This window comes from Coccinella septempunctata, chromosome 4 (genome assembly GCF_907165205.1).
Source record: "Coccinella septempunctata chromosome 4, icCocSept1.1, whole genome shotgun sequence".
NCBI lineage: Eukaryota > Metazoa > Arthropoda > Insecta > Coleoptera > Coccinellidae > Coccinella > Coccinella septempunctata.
In genome coordinates this window covers 1470730-1490503 of record NC_058192.1, presented here as the reverse complement: position 1 = coordinate 1490503, position 19774 = coordinate 1470730, and the positions used below count along the sequence as shown (strand labels likewise).

General features: G+C 37.3%; 1 protein-coding gene across 1 annotated transcript; it reads left to right on the top strand.

Annotated features, from left to right (window-relative positions):
• Positions 1-1031: 1031 nt before the first annotated feature.
• Positions 1032-15924, top strand: LOC123311303 (zinc finger protein sens-like). Its single transcript, XM_044895190.1, has 6 exons — positions 1032-1344; positions 4968-5176; positions 5259-5444; positions 7285-7523; positions 9146-9296; positions 14458-15924. The coding sequence occupies exons 2-6, from the start codon at positions 4969-4971 to the stop codon at positions 14700-14702; spliced, it is 1029 nt and encodes a 342-aa protein (XP_044751125.1). The 5' UTR covers positions 1032-1344; position 4968; the 3' UTR covers positions 14703-15924.
• Positions 15925-19774: the final 3850 nt, after the last annotated feature.

Below are 19774 nucleotides of genomic sequence, written 5' to 3'. Positions count from 1 at the left end.
TACAAATATAGCTAGAGATATGCTTCAGAGATCTGTTCTGTTTGAACCAATGCTGTGGTGCAGTTGGTTTGAATTAGGAAAATTAGTTGAGGACTTCTCTACTTTACCTGATCACTGGATGAAACAGTTTTTCATTGCTCACGTTTCCTTAGAGCAACTCAGAAATGATGAAGCCCTTCAGGTGTGTCAAAGTTTAAGTAACAAGGGTTTTGTTATGCTATCATAACAATAGAGGTTTGAAACAAGCAGTCATAATCGAGTGGTTCTTTGTGTCTCATCATATTGCATTTTAACAGTTGGGTTGATTTACAATTTACATATTAGAAAAAGTCAAATATTTAATGTTTTTACAATCACATTCCATTTTTTCAGAGTTTTTCATGTGAACAAACATTAAATATCCAAAATAACCAAATTCTCTCACGAGATATGCTCCATCCATCGTCTTATAAGACGAAAAGCTGAAACATACTCAAATTTCCACTTGAAAAAAATTGAATTCGGAATCATGAACCTCAATAATAAATGGTTCACAGTAGGTAGGTAACATTCTAGTGATTTTTCGATTTTTTTCATTTATAATTTTTATTTTTTTATTTGTGAATTTTTTTTTAAAATTTTTTTTATTTAATTATTATTTATCATATCTGCTTTCTATTCTATGATGCCAGATCGACTTTGATGTTCGAAATATCCAAATATCCTGGAGGAAAAAAAACAACCAACGAAAACAATTGAACCAATAAACCACCCACCGATCGACGTCTCCCATCGAGCCATCTCGATGGGTATTTTAACGACACCTAGTCCGGACGCCGGACCGGCTCCAAATCGGTCGATCAATCAGTTAATTAATCGACATCTCCTAATTGATCCTGCAAATCACTGGCCAATCCGGGGAATCCGGGATCGAAGGACCCGCCCGGAAATCTGCGCGGGCGAATGGGCGCCGGATCTTGGTGGAAAATAGGAGGAGCGAACAGGTAAAGCTAGCACGTGGAGCTTATGGTATAACTCCGTGGTGGCTTCCAGGTAGGGGAGACCTCGCATTATACCCAGAGAATCCTTTCAGAATTTCAGTCAGGTGTAACATTTCGAATATGAGAGTGCCATACGACTCATCGGAATCTGCAGCCATACGTGGATCGTTCTCGTGATTCAGACTTGATATAGTGTCCTGCTGGTACCATACGGCCTGTGGACATGTTCCTGATGGACTTATGAGAAAACTTTGAATTGAGTGTAGGGATTTCGTGTGCCTTCGTTGTAAGTGCCTTGTTAACGTAGAGTAGTTTTTATGAGTTGTGCTGTTTGGGAGAAACATCAGCTGATCTAGGAGTAAAGGTGAGTTGTATTCAAAATTGGAAATATTTTTTATGGTAAAATCTTTCATGCCTTCTCAACCCTGGTTCGACAATGATGATGATCATCAACAACTTGATGAAAACTTAAGGGATAATTAAATCGCTAAAATGTTGAGAGACAATAGAGAAAGGATCAAATAAGAGATGTCCTTAGAATTCGAGAAATAGACCTATGGTCACCAGTGTTGGGTTTATAGAAAATCCCAATCAACCTATAAGTCGAAAAAATATCAGGTACCCACCTATTCAAGAAAAGAAATTTTCGTACTCATTGCTATGAAACAATTTTTTTACATCACAGAATTCTGTCATCCATTGAGTGGTTTACTGGTAACTAGCAGCAATTACTTGTAAATTTTTATAAAGAGGTCCTCAATTTATCGCTATTGCACGAATATTGATACAAATTTGTTTCCATTATTAAGTTTGATTTTTTTTTGCAATGAAGGCTGTGCTCAAAATATCTCCTTTAATTCTTTATGCAGTGTTCTCATCTATAGTATTCAAGAACTCAATTCATAAGTCTTTGGAGGCATAAATGCATTCAATTTTCATAAAAAAGATATTTAAATTGAAAATTTGGAAACAACTATTGAATTCCACCTTGTATAAGTAGTATAAGGAAGAAAATTCGTTGATTCTAGGTTGAAATCGATAAATGAGAGAAATTAAAGCTAAAAAAAGTGAAATCATGAATAAAATAGGTGGTACAGAGGAAAATTTTTTCCGAATTTTATGTATCTAACGTTATCAAAACTTAATTGAATTTTATTTGAGAAGAAAATCTAGTTTGGTCATTTGTATTTGCCATTATAACTTTTTAGCAAATCTTTGAAAATATTTCATATTAAGTTTCAACACTTATTGTCCTTTTATCTCTTCAATATCTCTGTGATGTCGATCGAAATATTCAAATCCATTTCAAACATATGAGAATGCCTGGTTTTTAAGACTATAATTGGACCGGAAATTGCACCAATTTGCAACCTAGGTACATACATTCACTCAAATAATAACAAAGTAATAAATTTCCTTCTCTAGTTTCCAATTAAGATCAAATAAAATATATTTCTGTCTTGAATTCTTCTGAGTGTGAAAGTTTCATCGGTTTTGGTCCAGATGTTTTAGCGCGATTCTCAAACACATAAACGTACAAAATTTCTTACAATCGAAGCTTCAATGAATGAATGATTTTCATATGTTCTATAACTATATTTCAATTTTTTATCTAGATCAACTTTAACAGAATGTATGCGATATTTTCAAATGACTATTAAACTTCACTAAGGCAAGTCACCAGTCACCTACATAATAGAGTTTTATAATGCTCCTCTATTTTCTACAGTAATCAACCATAATGGAAAGTGCCCCTTGAAATAACATGCATTTTATCTTAAATCGAAAGCTATTAGAGCCAAGCCCAATGATGTTCACAGTCAGGTATTCCTTGTCATTCTAACTAATTATCTTCTTTTAAAACAAACAGATTATACTCTCGATTATCCTGTGCATCTTGTTAATAAGCCATAAAATTACAATCTTTATTCAATACCAACAGAATGCTAATGCGAGACTTTTGATACTTGATGAACATTCTTTAGCGTAACTATTATATTTCAGATGTGTTGAAGAAATACATAGTATTCCATAATTTATCTTCCCTAGTACAGAATGGCGAATGCGCCTCAATCTGAATCATGACCCAATATGATTTCAAAGTAAGTTACAACTTACAACAGTTTTCTGGGATGTTTCAAAAAGTAGAATTCAGTGCTTCTTTCATAAAATCATCACACCCAAACTTTTTAAGGCAATTAAATCATTGGGTTGTTTGTGTAGTATGATAAAGCTTATTTCACACAAATGTAATGATTCTGTGGCGACACCAATATCGATTGGTTTCACTCTTCAAAACGAGCCTACACCGTCCAGAAGGTGTTTAATTGGTTTTTAATGATACAGCTGAATGGAGGCTATCTCCAACTAATTATATCCACGTACCTATCATAAAACTGTACTTTTGGGGGATAAAATTGATTCAAAAAAGGTAGTCTCTAATTGTGATTTACAATCTAGCGAATCCTAATGAATATTTGGCATGATTGACACTCAACATAAAAAATTGATGGCAATTACTTCGGCAATCAAGCACATGTAACTCAGAGGATATGGTACTGTTATATTTGATGTGGAAAAAAGCGTGTCTGATTGCCAAATTGAAAGATTGAGGTGGAAGTTAGTGTAATGTATTCGTTACTCGATAATTTTTTGACTTATACCATGAAATCTTACTTTATGTTTGGGTCAGTTTGTATTGAATACATCTATACAAACAAATGAAACAGTTTTTTCTTTGAGGAAAGGATATCCACTTCTTCAAAAACATTGAATTTCGTCTTTTTGTATATTCTCGATGCAGAATAAATTCCAATAATCAAAAAATTCTTTTTTGTCCATTCTGCCTGAAGTGAGTGAGAGTTTTTCGACTAGTGCTTGAGATCATTCTTGGTTTAGGATGAAAAAAACATTATTTTTCCAACTATTCACTTCACCAATATAAACTTCAGGTTTCGTGTTTTCAAGTTTCAAAAATATCATGAAGATGCTATATTCATAGACACAAATTCTATTTTTTCGGGATATTATCGGACAGATTTTTTTTGAACTCATATTACAAAGGATAAAGCTAGATAAGGAAGATTTCTATATATCTATTTTACTAATAATTTGGTAGAATCAATAACATATGCAGAAAATGCAGAATTCTTAATCCTGTCGTCAGATGAAGAACAAATTTTCGTGCGATCAAAAAGATGAAACGAAAATTCTCACTGCAATAATGGAAATTGACACAAAAGATTTTAAGGTAATTGGTGCAGGATAAAATGAGTCAATTTTTGCGAAACTGACCACGAAAAATTCACCTTAGTAAAAAACCTGATGCATAATTTTTCATCAGGTTGCTTCAGGCAAAAGCCGGACGGCAAAAACCGAACGGGAAAAGCCTAACCAGGACACAGCATCAACCACCGATAAATTCGTGATTCGTATGTAAATCGAAGTATAACCCCACTAATGATAGATGTTACTTCTTCCTCAATTCCTACATAAATTACTTTCGAACAAAATCCGTGAATATGGATGGTCAGTCGCATTAGTCCACGTCCACCCCCCTGCCAACTTATGGACACGCAATGATTTCTCCGTTCCTATTGATTGCCGAGATTGTCGTCTAATTGATGTAGATGCGCCCGCTGGTAAATGGACGGAAGTAAGGCAATGTTTTTCAATAACGAAAATTATTACCGAATTGTGGCACGCGATTACACATTTAGAAGGCTGGGGAAAAACGACAAGCGGCGTCCACCGTAACTGAAGCAAGACGGGGGAGGGAAATGACATTTTTTGCCGATAATATGAATTGCTGACCAGACGCCGTTAACGATGGGAATTGTAGGAAGTGGCGCGCTTCGGATTCCTCGATTTTCACACGCAGTCCCATCGACTCAATTTTTAAATAATTCTTTATGCCTCTAAGAACTACGAAGATAACAAGTTCTCCCTGTATAAGGGCACAAATGAAAGTTAAACTATTTATTCCAGAATGCCCCGATTAATGATGCTACCGCAGTTCAATGGTGTACAAGTATCTAGTCCGCCCAGATCTCCAGGGAGTCCATCCAGTAGTCCACTCCCTGACATATCATCTCGGAGTGTCAGCCCATCATCACCACTGTCCATGTCCAGACAGAGCGCTTTTCAACTCGTCTGTCGAAAGGACTTACAACAGAAGAACTATCTTTCATTAAGAGGTGAATAGAATTGAACGAAACTTTAAATTTTTGAAGCAGGTGATAATGAAGATTCGATTAATGAAACCAATTTTTTTTTCAGGCGTCGGTGCTTTGATGTACGCCAATTCAATGGGTCCCTTGGTGTCTTCTGGATACCACCCATATTTTTGGCATCCTATACCAGGCCTTTTCATGCCGTATTCACCGTCAAATAGATCGGAAACATTGAGCCCCGACAAAACCACCACAATTGACGCTAGATCTACTCCAGAAAAAGCCAGAATGGGTAAGTGTACATCAAAATACTCTAAGCTGTGAGGAAAATAAACATTCAATTTCTCCAGCTGAAAAACTAACAGTTTCTTGTAGTATTAATATATTTTTGAAAAGTTATGATAGCCATATTCGAAATATCAGTCATCTGCGTATAGTTTAACAATTTATCATTGTTAAAAAATTCATGGAGATCTTTTTCATTGAAGAATGAATGCTCAAATAAATTTTTTATGGAAAACAACTATTCATTCATACCCTGAATATATGTACTTTCAGATTTTCGAATAACCAATATCTTTCGAATATCTGTAGATATATGTTTCAGAAATATTACTACTATTTCAACTCGTATTGCTTTCATTAAATCATTTATGTATGTAAACCTTATGAGGACGATTAAAGACCTAAAGCTCTTTCTTGCTTTTTCATATATCACAAAGTACACTCATTATACTGATTATTGGCCAACTCAATTATGACAATTAACCCTAGGCAATAATTATCCATATCAACTTCCAAGCAGAGCCAAGAAGCTCATAAATTGCGACAATTTTCGAAACTGATATCGATAACGTTGAAGTAACCTAAAAGTGATCCACTTTGCTCCTTTTTAATTACGCTTTTACCTATTTTTCTTGTTTTTTATGATCATGAGCGCAGTTCATTATCAGGACGAGCATAAATAAGGAACAATTCGCGATTTATTGAAACCTGTATTTCCCGAAGTTTCGAGTTGTTATTCATACGCAAAAATATAGTTGAGTAGGTGAATTTAAACGAGAACATTTGAAATAATAGATAAAAATATAATTGTGTAACATGTTTTAGCCCAAAATAACACACAGTTATAGTATTATTCGATAATAGAGCAACTGTATATGTCCTACTAACTTCAAAAAACGTCAAAATCCTAAAAATCAAGTAGGACATGAAGAAGCAAAACGAGAACTTTTCAGTACTGTTCTCAAATTCCCGGAAACCCCAGGCAACAAATAATTGAATTATAAAAGCCTGGAGATCCTATCGATTCTTCGGCGAGATATGTTCGAAACAGTACGTCTAATGGAAGGAAATATAGATTTAATGGCATCCAGTAAAAAAATCTCGATTCACCTTGTCTGTAAAGCAAATTCTATTCGCCGAAGCAATGATTACACCCAATAATCATTTTCATAAATAACTTATCTGAGGATTTCATTGGTAATCAGACCTCAGTCGTTTGTCATGTCTGCCGCAAATGAGTTTTTAATTAATATTTACGATATCCTAATGTTTTTTCTCGATCTTCGTAAGTGGCACGCCAATTCACGTACGATAATTGAATGTATGTTGCAAATGTCAACTTACCCACTGTAGCAGAAAAATAATGGCGAACTTATCACGTCGATTCGCCAATGAGGAACACATGTCATAAATCGTGTCATAGAAATATCAATCAGCTCGCGACAGAGCAGCTGGAAATTTTTCTTGAGCACATAATTTCGACGTGAGCAAAACTGCTCCTTAAAAAGTTGACAGGTGACTTTCAAGGGTACTTTTACCTTCTTTTCATCGAAATATGGAAGTGAGTTTCAACTGCGATAACCCTGGTGCTCTCACTCACACCTATGAGGCTTTTTCCTTGAAAACTCGGTGGTAAATTACCTCAATCATAGTTCGCAGGAAAATCCAGAAGAAAAATTTTGTCAAAGCCTAAGTCAAAGTCTTTTAGTAACTGAGTGTTGCCCAATAATCAGTATTAGGGAAACTCAATCGCTTTTTAGTGACATAGAAGTAATCGTAGACCAAATTTGTGATGTTCCTGAACGGTCATCTATACCACCAATCCATACTATCTGTTCTCACCACAGATGACGACCTGCCACTCAACCTCTCGATGAAGAAAAATTCTAGGACCCAAAACATCTGGTCACCAGGCAGTCTCTGCGAAGAAGAAATGAAAAGTGCTTCGAAAAACCAACCTTCACCTATGAGTACCACCGTCATCACCCCAGATAGGACCCCTGAAGGCAAATGGAACTGGGATTACATGGAACGAGACAACCCAAAAGTTACAAGCATCGGTCCTACAGGAGAGAAACAGTTCACGGTGAGCATATTTTGGTCAGTTATGAGCTTAGAAATAGAGGAAAAATGCAATTTTCACTAACAACTTCGCCATAAATCTCAAATACCCAAATGTCCCTCGAATATATACCGGAATTCTGGGTCAAGAATGGTCTTCAATCATTTTTATTGTCGATCGTATTACTGCATACATTACGGAGGATAGATTTTCATGTTAACAGATTCAGAAGTTGTGGAAACCGTACTTTGCCTGGATTTAATGAAAGGTCTGGTCCGATTAAAGTAAAAGCATTATTTATTAAAGTATTGGCCATCGGAATGACTTGATCGTTACCGTTTCGACTATGATTTAGAATGATGTACTTTTAATGTCCCTGGCTTGTTTCAGAAGTTGAACTTATTGCATCTCTATTATTTATGGCTGAATTGCTGCCTCCGGTTGAATAATGCAGTCGCCCCATTAATGTTTTCCACGGTTTTCCGAAATCAATTCTTCGCATGCATGCCAATTATTCATACTGAACTAGTCGTTATCTGTGCTGAATAATTGAAAGGGGATATAAGAAACATTCTTGTTGAAGTGGTGCAGATTAGAGAAAGATTCAGCGCGGGTTGATATGTTTGTTATTGCTCGAAACAAAAATCGATAAAGCTGCTAATGAAACGACAGGGATCTTTTTGTAAAACGCTGTTCGTCATGTGGAATACTCGCAAAACGAATCCTTTCTAACTCATAAATAATGCAACTTGGGAAATCAACCCTTTCAAACAGCAGAAAGTCATTTATCCAGGTGAAACTATTTTTTTAAGTTGTTTCCGTCCAGGCTATCTTTCGAGGGTTCGGATTCCTGTAATCCTGGTACTAATTACAACCATTAGTCCTCTTAATGTCCATCATAATCGTCGTTTTCAACCGAATCTCAAGAGGAAAGCAATAAACGCTGAATATTTTCTTTCAATATTTCATTTAATTACCAGTTTATCGACGGAAAATCGTGAGGGAAAATGGAAAACTCCCAGTCAGGTTCTAATTGCACGGAGGAATTATTCAGGAGGATAAAATGTTCTCTGTGGATTACCGCTGTTGGTTTAATTGCTTTCTAATTACTAAATACTTATTTGTTTTTATTACTTATAGACATATTTCACTGTGCACTCTGTCGACACGACATCATTACTGAATAATTGATGATTTTCTTCTGCTTGAATTATAAATATCGAACTATCGTCTTGTATAGAGATATATTTATCTAATGGACGGTATTATGGCTCGAAAATCAGTTGAATTGTCCGGAGAAATGGGTCTCTTTCAAGAAACGAGCCACACGCTAAACTTCCACGAAACTAACGAATTTCCAAAGGGTATTTATTGAATTATTGAATGAAAAAGGAAGGATCAAACGCTCATGATACAAAACCGAAGTAATATAGAAAGTAGTCGAACGAAAACTGTTAAACAAAGTTGTATTTATTGGAAAATCTTCGTTTTAGTACTTTATTACTGATGAATGGTTTCAATTCAATTGTTTTGTTTAGTTTTAAACATGAAAAACCTTCAGATGATACAGGTCACAATAATTTCACGCTTTTGGACAATTTTCGAATTTTCATTTGTGAAATTTACCCTATGTATCTTTGTTTCAGTGTCAGCAGTGTGGAAAATCCTTCAAGAGATCGTCCACCCTGTCCACACATCTCCTAATACATTCAGATACACGACCATATCCTTGCCAGTACTGTGGAAAGAGATTTCACCAAAAATCGGACATGAAAAAGCACACCTATATTCACACTGGTAAGTCGAAAAGTACCAAACTACCTCATTTCATTTTTAATATCCTGTTGAGCAATCCCTTTAAAGACAGTGAATAGGAGGATAATCTTAATATTATTACGATCGAATCTGCATCAATAATGAACTCACAAATACATAATCGAAAAACTCGTATCTATTAGAGCAAATTGAGTACTCGTTAGTTTTCCTGTATCACGGTGTTCACTGATAGAAAAGTAGGAGGTTGGTTTACCGATGGACAAAAATAGGTAATTGTTTCTTTACATTTTGTATGACCGGTATAAACACACATTTTACTAGAAATGAATCATCATTAAAAATTATAGGGTATGATCCAGGCTCGATCAATTATTCATTACAAATGGGGGAGAGAGGGTGGTTGGGTGCTTTTTGCGTGAGGTTCAATCTACTCAAATTCGTGTAGCGTTCCTGAAATCAACGAAGGGTCATCAGGATATGATATTTCTCATCGTACGTGATTGACATGAATATCAAATATGCCGCGAAATGTATATGCTGAAGACCCTTGATCGATATATTTTTACCACATTCGAGATTACTCAATGTAATGCTGAATTGATGCGAGAGATTTTTAGGGATGAAAATTCAGTGCTCCGAAACATCGATCCCGTATCTTTGGAAGATTAACCCCGGGTTTCATAAAGCTTGATCGGGGAATCAACGCTTGATGGACGAATAGACGTCAATTTGTTTTCAATCGATAATTCAGTCCTGATCATTCAGGATATCATTCTCGCATTAAATTATGATGTTTATACCTCCATTCAATTATTCTCAATCGGTACTTTTTCAATATATTCAGAAATGAAGAGGTTTCAGTGATTTCATTTAAGAAATCGAGTGACTGCCATATCCGTTGACCAGAGTGTCAAAGTTTTATGAAACCCGCTGTAAGATTAGGCTTGTATAGATTATGTTGATATAGTGGCAGTTTTTGACAGTGAATTTTCATCACATGTAGTTAAAGGATGGATTTTTCTACCCCTTGCAATAATGGCTGCATGAATGTATAAATTTTTAGAGAATCAATTCAGTACCTAAACTTCTCGACACTTTCTCATCGCAACACAGAATTAAAATCGAAATATCTGTCCATTGTGAGGCCCCAATGGCTTCGACTTTTCGCAGTCCTCATCTGGGACGTTTTTGTGGCGCCTTAAGTAGTAATTTAAAATTCAGCGCTCGCAATCGATACGAACGTTACAGAATGATCGATCGGCAGTGAAACCCTGGAACTGTCAGTGAAAAAAATCCGGTAATAAATCGAGTTTATTGCGTTTAGAAGTGTCACATATAAAACGGAACGTAATATAAAGTTTGAGGTTCAATATATTCCATATCTGTATTATGAAATTATTGTCATGAAGGTGACACAAATCAGCTTTTTATGATCGACATTAATACTAATGATGGCGTGGCACCGAGGTAAAAGCTTTAGATTTGATTATTGTGCGGAGAATAAGGCTATTCATAACTGTCGCGACCAGTCAGATTTGTTAAAATATTACTTCATTGATTTACACCTTTCCGGTCCGTGTGCTTGCGCCATTCTGGACACACCGCGTTGTCCTTTTTATACAGCGCCATAATGCTAATCGTGCGAACGATGATTACATGATAATGGATTTTTTCCGATGGTCTGCCAGGGCTGCATCCAGACACACGAAATCAAGCTTTTTCGAAGGGATACCTATAACAGGGTGGAAATGGATAGTTATAGGGAGTTTTTTTTTGGGTAGAAACTGCTAAGGTACAGCTCCCTCAAGGTGGCACCTGAAAAGCATTCATTAATTTCTTTCTTAGAGACCAGAGGACTGTAACTGAACAGTGGCTGCTCAAAAAAGAGACCCACAACAACAGACCTTACAAAGGGTGTATCCTCAGAGCAGAGTATACTATACTCCATTCACTTTTATATAAGCACTCGGTTGACCATGGAAATTTGACACATTTCACTATGTATAATACGAAAATGTGGGGTTATGACGCTTGTCAAAACATTTTTGGGTTTTAAATCAACGCTATGTTGCCCGTTCTACGTAAAAGTTTCTGTTATTACGTATTTTATCACAATGTCGAATCTCTTCGGAAAATATGTGACGAACATAAGTTTATACAAACTGACTGAAGGCATACCAAATCCAGTTATTTGCATGGAAAATACAAGAGATCGGTATAATATCATAATATGCACTAGCTTGAGGAGAGTTTATGTTCGTTATCTTCTTTGGCTAAAGTTTGAATACGTTACATCAGTTGTAGATTTCAAAAATATCAACCCGAAGATGAAATGCATATGATGCAGTTGTTGGGAATGGGTATCTCCACGAGCCAGTTGTCCTGGCTCGTATTTGTGGCTGTTTATCTTAATACATTGATATAATAATAATAATTAGGTATTTATTGGTACCTCAAGACATTTACAATGTATAGGATAAGTCAAATGAAAAATAGAAAAATCAATGTTCGGGAACTTATTCTCCGATGACATTCATCGAAAATCCTGTAGTAAACTTTTCGCATTAATTCACTCAAACATAAAATTCTCAAATGCCACCACTTATTTGGGTCTCCCAATAGAAGGAAATTCTTTGTCATCCTCTTCTCTCCATTCACAATTTCACATTTGAATTCTAAATAGCACTGAACACTGAAACCCTGTCTCTTTTTTCAATCACTTTCGGCATTTTCGTAATAAAAATGGATATAAGTTGTGGCAACGGCGTTATGACATTAACGACATTTCATGAGTGCCAACCGTACTCCGTTCTAGTTAAAAAAAAGGAGAAAATTATTTCATGGCCAACCGACTGCTGAAATAAATGTGAATGGAGTACAGTTTTCAAATGAATCGAATCTGCATTATTGGAAACATTGATACAAAGAGAATTGTCTGTGACTGGTCACGAAATTGTACTCGGAACAGAAGTTCATAATTTCGATTAATGAACCCATAAAAGATCGATCCTTGCCAGAATTGGTATGTTTCGTGTAAAATTCCTACGGCAAACAATCGAAAAAAGCCGTGACAAACAACAAGGTTGTCCTCGAACATCACAAATTGTTACAAATGACCGTTTTGTGTGCCGCGCGTTTAATAAAAAGATGTCCAATCATCTCACAAGCACACTCGGACTAACCCTCCGGGGAGTTCCTCATTAAATTTAGTGCAGAACTGTGTCGATCGATGTACCGTATGACTTTTATCAGATGACGAATATCACTTGTCATCCGTGTTCAATTTAGTTATTGATTCATGTTTTCTTGCTACCATTTGCATAATTCATTCTTTATACGTCCTGACGTTCATCAATAACGCTAATCGTTTTCATTATGGCATCGGGTATAACAACAATAATACCTGGGTATGTGTACGCGTCTGATTTTCAAAACCCTCGCCTCTGACGCGTATGAAAATCCATATTTGTTTTGGGACAATGATTCTATACGTTTCAGAAAAGGACGATTGTTCTGTCACGTCGCCGAAGATGACAGATGTGGTACCCATGGGTGAGGATTGGGCATATGAAACAACTCTGACCTATAAGTTGTTGCCACATCATACTTATTCATATGAATTCTGTGCTTGGTGAAAATTAGCGAAATGACTACTTCTGGTCATCAAACGTGGACCAAAAACCTAATCAGCTATGAGAGTGAACGTTTGATTTATCATTATTGAACATTTGGTGGACAAGAATCGTCACAAACTGACCTCTCAGACCGCCAATGCTGAAAGATTGAGTTACTATACTCCATGCATCTAGAATAATTCACAGATATCAAAAGACTGATCAAATCTATCCCGTCCTTGGTATACACCTGCCCCGTTCGATTTTGTTTCAATGTTAATGATCGTGATATCCTATCTGCCCAACAATTAGCATTTTCGCCCAATTGGATACTTACAGAGGACTGATAGTCGTCAGTACAAGGTGTACTTCGAGAATCGTTGAGCATATAGTGATTTCTTTGATTGCCGACCCTTGTTCCAACTATGGACTCGTGTTTTTCGAACGGTTATACGATGTGGGTGATTAACATCGAAATCTGAACGATTTAATCGGTAATCGGTAGAGAAAACCGCGGGTTATTTGCATGCTCTTCATTGTTATTCGAAAACGCCAACCTTTCGACGCAGAAGGTGAATGAATGCAGGTTGTTGGAGAATTTTTCGCATAAAATCCTTTTTTGCCACTGTAATGTACATATTCTAAAAGAGCAACTCTTCTAGTAATAAATCTGAGAATTTCATGGATCTCGATGCAGCCGTTCGGTCTTGACGATCATTTCATTGATTCCATCTTTTTGGAAATTTTTCGATAGTCAGAGTTAGAGTCGTTTATCTCTAAATAAAAGTGACCGTGGATGGAAATGTGATACATATTCTGAAAGAGCAACTCTTCTAGTTAAAAATCTGAACATTTTATCGAGCTAGATGCAGCCGTTCAGTCTTGTAAAACTGTATTTCACATTTTTCCAATCTTCAAAACTCATTTCAATTGAAAAACAATCGTTCCACAGAGAATTGATCGATTATAATTCTCGCTTGGGTGCGTCAAGCCATTCTCACAAAATAAACAGTTTAGAGTCCTATTGTGGATAAATATTTACGAAAGATTTCAATGAAATGGAGTCAACTTTACACGCTCCAGTGGGTAGATTTATTTCCGTTCATTACGCTCAAAAGCGACGACGTTATTTTTCTAATAATTCGAATCGTTTTTATTGATAGGGGTCTACGCATGGAAGCAAAATGAATAAGAGATATAACAATTTCGCTGAAAGCTTTCCTCTATGGGGATTATTTCTCCTTTACGTCACTTAAAATAACTTCAATTCTACAGATCCTTGGAAATCCTCATTGGTTCCATAACCATTGGTTGAATACTTGGTACATGTTTTCAATATCCGATGAGCTTTCTCTCCTTCTGTATGAAGGTTTTTCCTGTTTGAAAAATGACTACAAATTTGGATCAAATTCAGGAACCTTGCCATACGCAATAATTATTAAACAACGAACACCCAGTAACATAATCACCCCATTACAATATCGAATCTCCCCTTTTATAAATGGATTTGAATCCCTATACGGACACCTTATTATCCAGTCGACTTAACAGATCCCTTTTTGTTACAGGAGAGAAACCCCATAAGTGCGTGGTGTGTTCTAAGGCTTTCAGCCAATCATCGAATCTAATCACACACATGCGCAAGCATACGGGATACAAGCCTTTCTCCTGTGGGTTGTGCGATAAGGCCTTCCAGAGAAAAGTTGATCTTCGAAGACACAGGGAGTCCCAGCATCCTGCAGTTCCTGAAACTCTGTTGGATAGTGTGTATAGACAGAAGGTTATCAAACAGGAGATTTCTAGTAATAGTTAGAGCATGTAGACGTTCTGAAGGTGAATCTTGTAAATATTGTTGAATATTGGGAGAGTTGCTGAACAGGAAGTCCATTCATAGAGTTGGGCACAAATGGCTCAGTGGTGATACTGATAATTCTGATTTCGATCAGAAACGAGGTGGTATTTTTTATGAAAAACTGATGCTTGAAATTTCAATTTGGCGAATGGTTTTGAAGTTATTCAACAGAGAACCCGAATAGGAAAGCTACACTGCGAAGATTAATGAATAATTATACCTCTGATGGTGGTCAGTGATCAACCATCATTTCTCTGGAACAGGACGAAATATTTTGATGAAATTCAGAAAACTTTGAAATATCTAAGACCACATTTTATCCAAATGTTTCTAATTTAATTGAAACAATATATGAAAGCAAGAAAAATTGAAAAATTGCATTTCCGAGTACACCCTTAAAAGTTTGTAAATAAAACGGTTTCGAATGTAAATTTTTGTATAGTTCCTTCTTTCAGATTCTTCGAAATGTATATAGAATCATTTGACTTGTTATATCTTTTAATATCCTGAATTAGGCATCCACATTTTCATTTGGATTTTCCAATAGTAAACACTTGAAAATTTTCTTCAAATTCTAGTTCAGTTCACCGTAGAATATATGAAACCTCCAGTGGAAACAGATTCAGATGGATTGTTATTTTGTGTAAAATACCGCATGCAGTGCCTGAATTCATCTGAGAGAATGACAATCTGTGAATTTTTTAAATCCGTCCATCACTTATCAGGATGAATATTTATTTTTGTTAGAAAATAATCATGGGACAAGATACCAGTCTAGTCTAAGTTTCAACAGTCCTGTTACCATTCCTGCAAAAGTGCAAATAAGTCCAAATTATTGTTAGAAAATTAATTCTGATGAAAAATGTGTGAATTACTGTGATTATTCGTGAGAATTTAGCGATTTGATAGGTTATTTTTATATGGCGCACTTATATCATTCGATTTGCACTTTTTTAGTTTTACTAATGACTTAGGCTCTGCTGAAACCATTAGTAAAACTTCATACAGCTTGAAAAACCAAAGATATGTAAATGTATTAGCGACTAAGTATTTTTGTATGTATGTATTTGTCCAGTTTCGATAGTAAGATGTTATTTTTAAATTTGTTGGTTGTGGTCAGCCATGAGAAATATGTGAAATTTTGTATACATTGAGTTTGAAAATATATATTGATCCAAATAGATGCAAGCATGAATTTATTTCCCTATCCAACCTAAGATATTTCCTTTGTTTTTTCAAATAGAAAATATGATAATATCAGCGGTGTATATTTTGTACGTCATTGAATTCGAACAAGTTTTTCTGTCCACATAAATCATATTTTATGATTAGTTGACCATACGTATACTTCTTTACAATTTGTTATGTCAATACGCGGGTTAATATCTAACTCAAACGAACATTCCTACTTAATTAATCACACTTTATTGCCTAATTTACCGGTGATTCTCATAGTAATTACGGATCAAGGTGTATGTCTCACCTGTCGTTTATTACCATTAGGTCCCTCTCAAGAACTTGATTTTCTAGGTCATTAGATCGATTTAAATCATCGCTTAGCATAATTTTCGTGTAATTTGGGGAATACATCACGACCATAGCCAGAGGGTGAAAAACACTTCCTGACATATGAGAGATATTGAGAAAGATCACTGAAAATCTCACGCATTGGTTTGTTATTTCCAAATTGCTCCATCAAACGGTAAAAAGACTCATTCATAATTAAATTCCAGGAAATACAGAAAGATTACCCTGGCGTAGAAGGTACACGAAGTTGGGAATATAGGGATTCTGTTGGAAAATGGTAGAAATTTAATGATGAAGTCCTAAAATGGGTCGTGTAACTCACAAGGATTATATTTGATAGGAAACCAATATAGAAAGAAGTATGCTGGATAAACAAAACGTCCTCAACTGGGAAAAACTGAGAAATCCAGGCTTAAACCGGATCTGTCGTCTCATTCCCGCGTGAGCTGCTAAACTCTGGTAGCATTCCACAAGAGCACCTGATCTAGGAAGCTCCAGAAAGAAGTCTCTGAGTTAGTACAAAATAACGATGAGCGACCAACCAGTTAAAATAAATAACCGATGGACTAAAAATCGATTTTCCGAAAAGAAAACGTTCTTCGGTTAACAACAAGTGATACCCTGAAGACGCCCGACGAACGCTATCCGAAACGTCGGATGAAATAAACCCATTCGATGTAAGATTTCGTAATCGACTGAATCAGGAAGCGATTCGCAGGATACCTCCTGGATCTCGTGACATGATTGACCGTATGGGCAGGTCTAGATGGGCAGATTGCAGTTTTCTCAGTGGCACAAGCGAGAAAAAGTGCACCTGCTCACGGTTTTATTACAGACGGCCGAACTGCTCGCTGATTAATTCGGCAACTTCCACATTATTGCCCGCGTTCAGGATTCCTCGGACGTGCAAACTGACCACGCAGTCCGATCGTTTGTTCATAATAATACGATCGTAATTTCGACTCCCACCTCGATTGATGACAGTCTAATTAGACCCGGGTTCCTTTACCGATCATCTGCTCGCAAAAAAATGCGAATAATTATGTCCGACGTCTATTTATAGCCCGTTAATGAAAACTTTTGCCGAATGTGTAGCCCGTTTTGATGGATTACTGGCCGGAGTAATCATCGCCGAAGATCAGTGGTTCCCAATTTTTAATCTACTGCTGGAAGCCTTCGAAAAATGTTATTTAAATGCTGGTCAATCCAGGAAAGCACATGTTGAATCAGGATAGCGACGGTAAAGACTGATACGGTTAAAAAATTCCAAAAATTATGGTACAAATAGAAAGTCGTGGATGAAAACAAGAAAACGTGGGTTGAATCAGCAAAACTAGGAGAAGGCAAGGGTCGTTTAAAAGCAGGAGGTCGTAGGTGAGCCAGTTTCTGCTAATAAACGCAATGAAACAACGTTGGTTATGGACAAAACGAAAGAAGTATGAACAATAAAAACAATGAAGCGCGGGTAATAGTCAACAAGAGTCTGAATATGCAGAGATGTGCGAGTAAAGACAGCAGAGCGCGTGTAGTAGCGAAAAGCCAAGGGCGGCAAGCGCAGATACAACGGGCAAGCGCTGAAACAATGGCAAAGCGCAAATACAACTGTCAACCGCGGATACAACAGGCAAGCGCTGAAACAATGGCCGAGCGGGAATACAACAGGCAAGCGCGAATACAACGGGCAAGCGCGATAGATAAAACATGCAAGCGCTGAAACAACCGGCAAGCGCTGAAACAATGGCCAAGCGCGAATACAACTGTCAACCGCGGATACAACAGGCAAGCGCAAATAGAACGCCCAAGCGCGAATACAACAGGCAAGCGCTAATACAACTGTCAACCGCGGATACAACAGGCAAGCGCTGATACAAGCGGCAAGCGCGAATAGAACGCCCAAGCGCGAATACAAGAGGCAAGCGCGAATACAACTGTCAACCGCGGATACAACAGGCAAGCGCTGAAACAATGGCTGAGCGGGAATACAACAGGCAAGCGCGAATATAACGGGCAAGCGCGGATAGATACAACATGCAAGCGCTGAAACAACCGGCAAGCGCTGAAACAATAGCCAAGCGCGAATACAACGGGCAAGCGCGGGTTAAAGCTCTAAAAATATACCGGAAAACAAGCAAAAAATAAGAAAATCGCAGGTAAAACCATGAAATCGTAGACTGCAAGGGAGCGCGGATTAAAGTAAGAAAATAAAGGTAAAAGAAGAAATACGCGAATGAGTGCAGGTGGACCAAGAGAGCGCGGTGGACCAGGGATAGGGGGTGTACCTACCAAATAATCGGGGGTAATAGCGGAAAATCAAAGATGAAAACATGATGGATTTCAGGGAATTGTGGTTGAATACTGATGAGCAAAGGAAAAAGCGCGTTTATAATGAACAAGATCGGGTGAAAGCACCGAAAATACACCGGCCTGCAAGAAGAAAATTGCCTGTGAAAGCAGTCGTCGAATATTTCCGAAAAATTCGAAATAGCCCCCGTACAATGCGGTCAAACCGATGTGCACTTGCTAGAGATAGTCGGTTGGGTACATAAAAATTAAAGACGGGTGTTCGGAAGGAGAAATTCAAGACAAAGCCTCAATAAATTCGAGCCGGAATGGGAATACCCCGATAATATGTTATATCTTTAATGGTTATGTTCGGGTCGAGCTGCTTTTTCTCCAGTAATTGTCGGAACATTATGGACAATATTTATTTTTATGGATTTTTTCGCTCCGGTCGGACACCAACGTTGCTGATTGCGATCGTTCCATTTGTTCACACGCCCGTTTGGCGAAAGATAATTTCGTCGGATGCCTCGGATTCCTGAATTTAGTTCATTCTGATGGGGGGAATGGGGAAGAGCCCTCAAGAAATGTGTGACTCGATTTCAATGAGACAGATCGAGTGTGTCTCAAAGCTACTCAAACTGTTCATTGCTGTATCCCGTTACCGGGAATAAATCTACAAAAAGAAGAAGAAAAAAAAATTGCGAACAGACTTGTAATTTCTTAGGGCTAGTTACGACTGTGTGCCCTCCTGTGACTGAAGAGACCCAACCGTGACCTGCAGATCCTTCACCCCCCAGGGCATGGATAGTCACCAACCAGATCTATCCGCCGCTGTATCCTTCTCGATTCTCCATTATAACTGTGTACCAAAGACCTCCACTGTGACCTGTCTAACGCTAGTTGTTTCCAGTTATGATTGGCATTAATTAATTTTAGGGATTGATGTAGTGTATTCTTGAACCGCTTATACTGGCCTCCTGGTTTCCGGGCTCCCTCAGTGAATTCGCCATATAGAGCTATTTTGGGGAGTCTTGTGTCTTGCATCCTCAGAATGTGGCCGCTCCATCTGAGTCGGGCCCTCGTTACTTGAGTCTCAATTGTTGTACAACTCGCCCGTTGCAAGACTTCTGCATTCGAAACTTTGTGGAACCATCTGATGTTCAGTCTTAGATGACATTGTTGCGTTTGTTCAAGCTGTTTAATATGTCGCCTGTAGGGCGTCC

Bases quoted from the DNA above. Each gene is read 5' to 3' on its own strand.
- LOC123311303 (XM_044895190.1), top strand. From the start codon at position 4,969: ATGCCCCGATTAATGATGCTACCGCAGTTCAATGGTGTACAAGTATCT. The intron at 5,445-7,284 runs GTAAGTGTACAT...TTCTCACCACAG, and splicing joins TCCAGAAAAAGCCAGAATGG to ATGACGACCTGCCACTCAAC. The intron at 9,297-14,457 runs GTAAGTCGAAAA...TTTTTGTTACAG, and splicing joins GCACACCTATATTCACACTG to GAGAGAAACCCCATAAGTGC.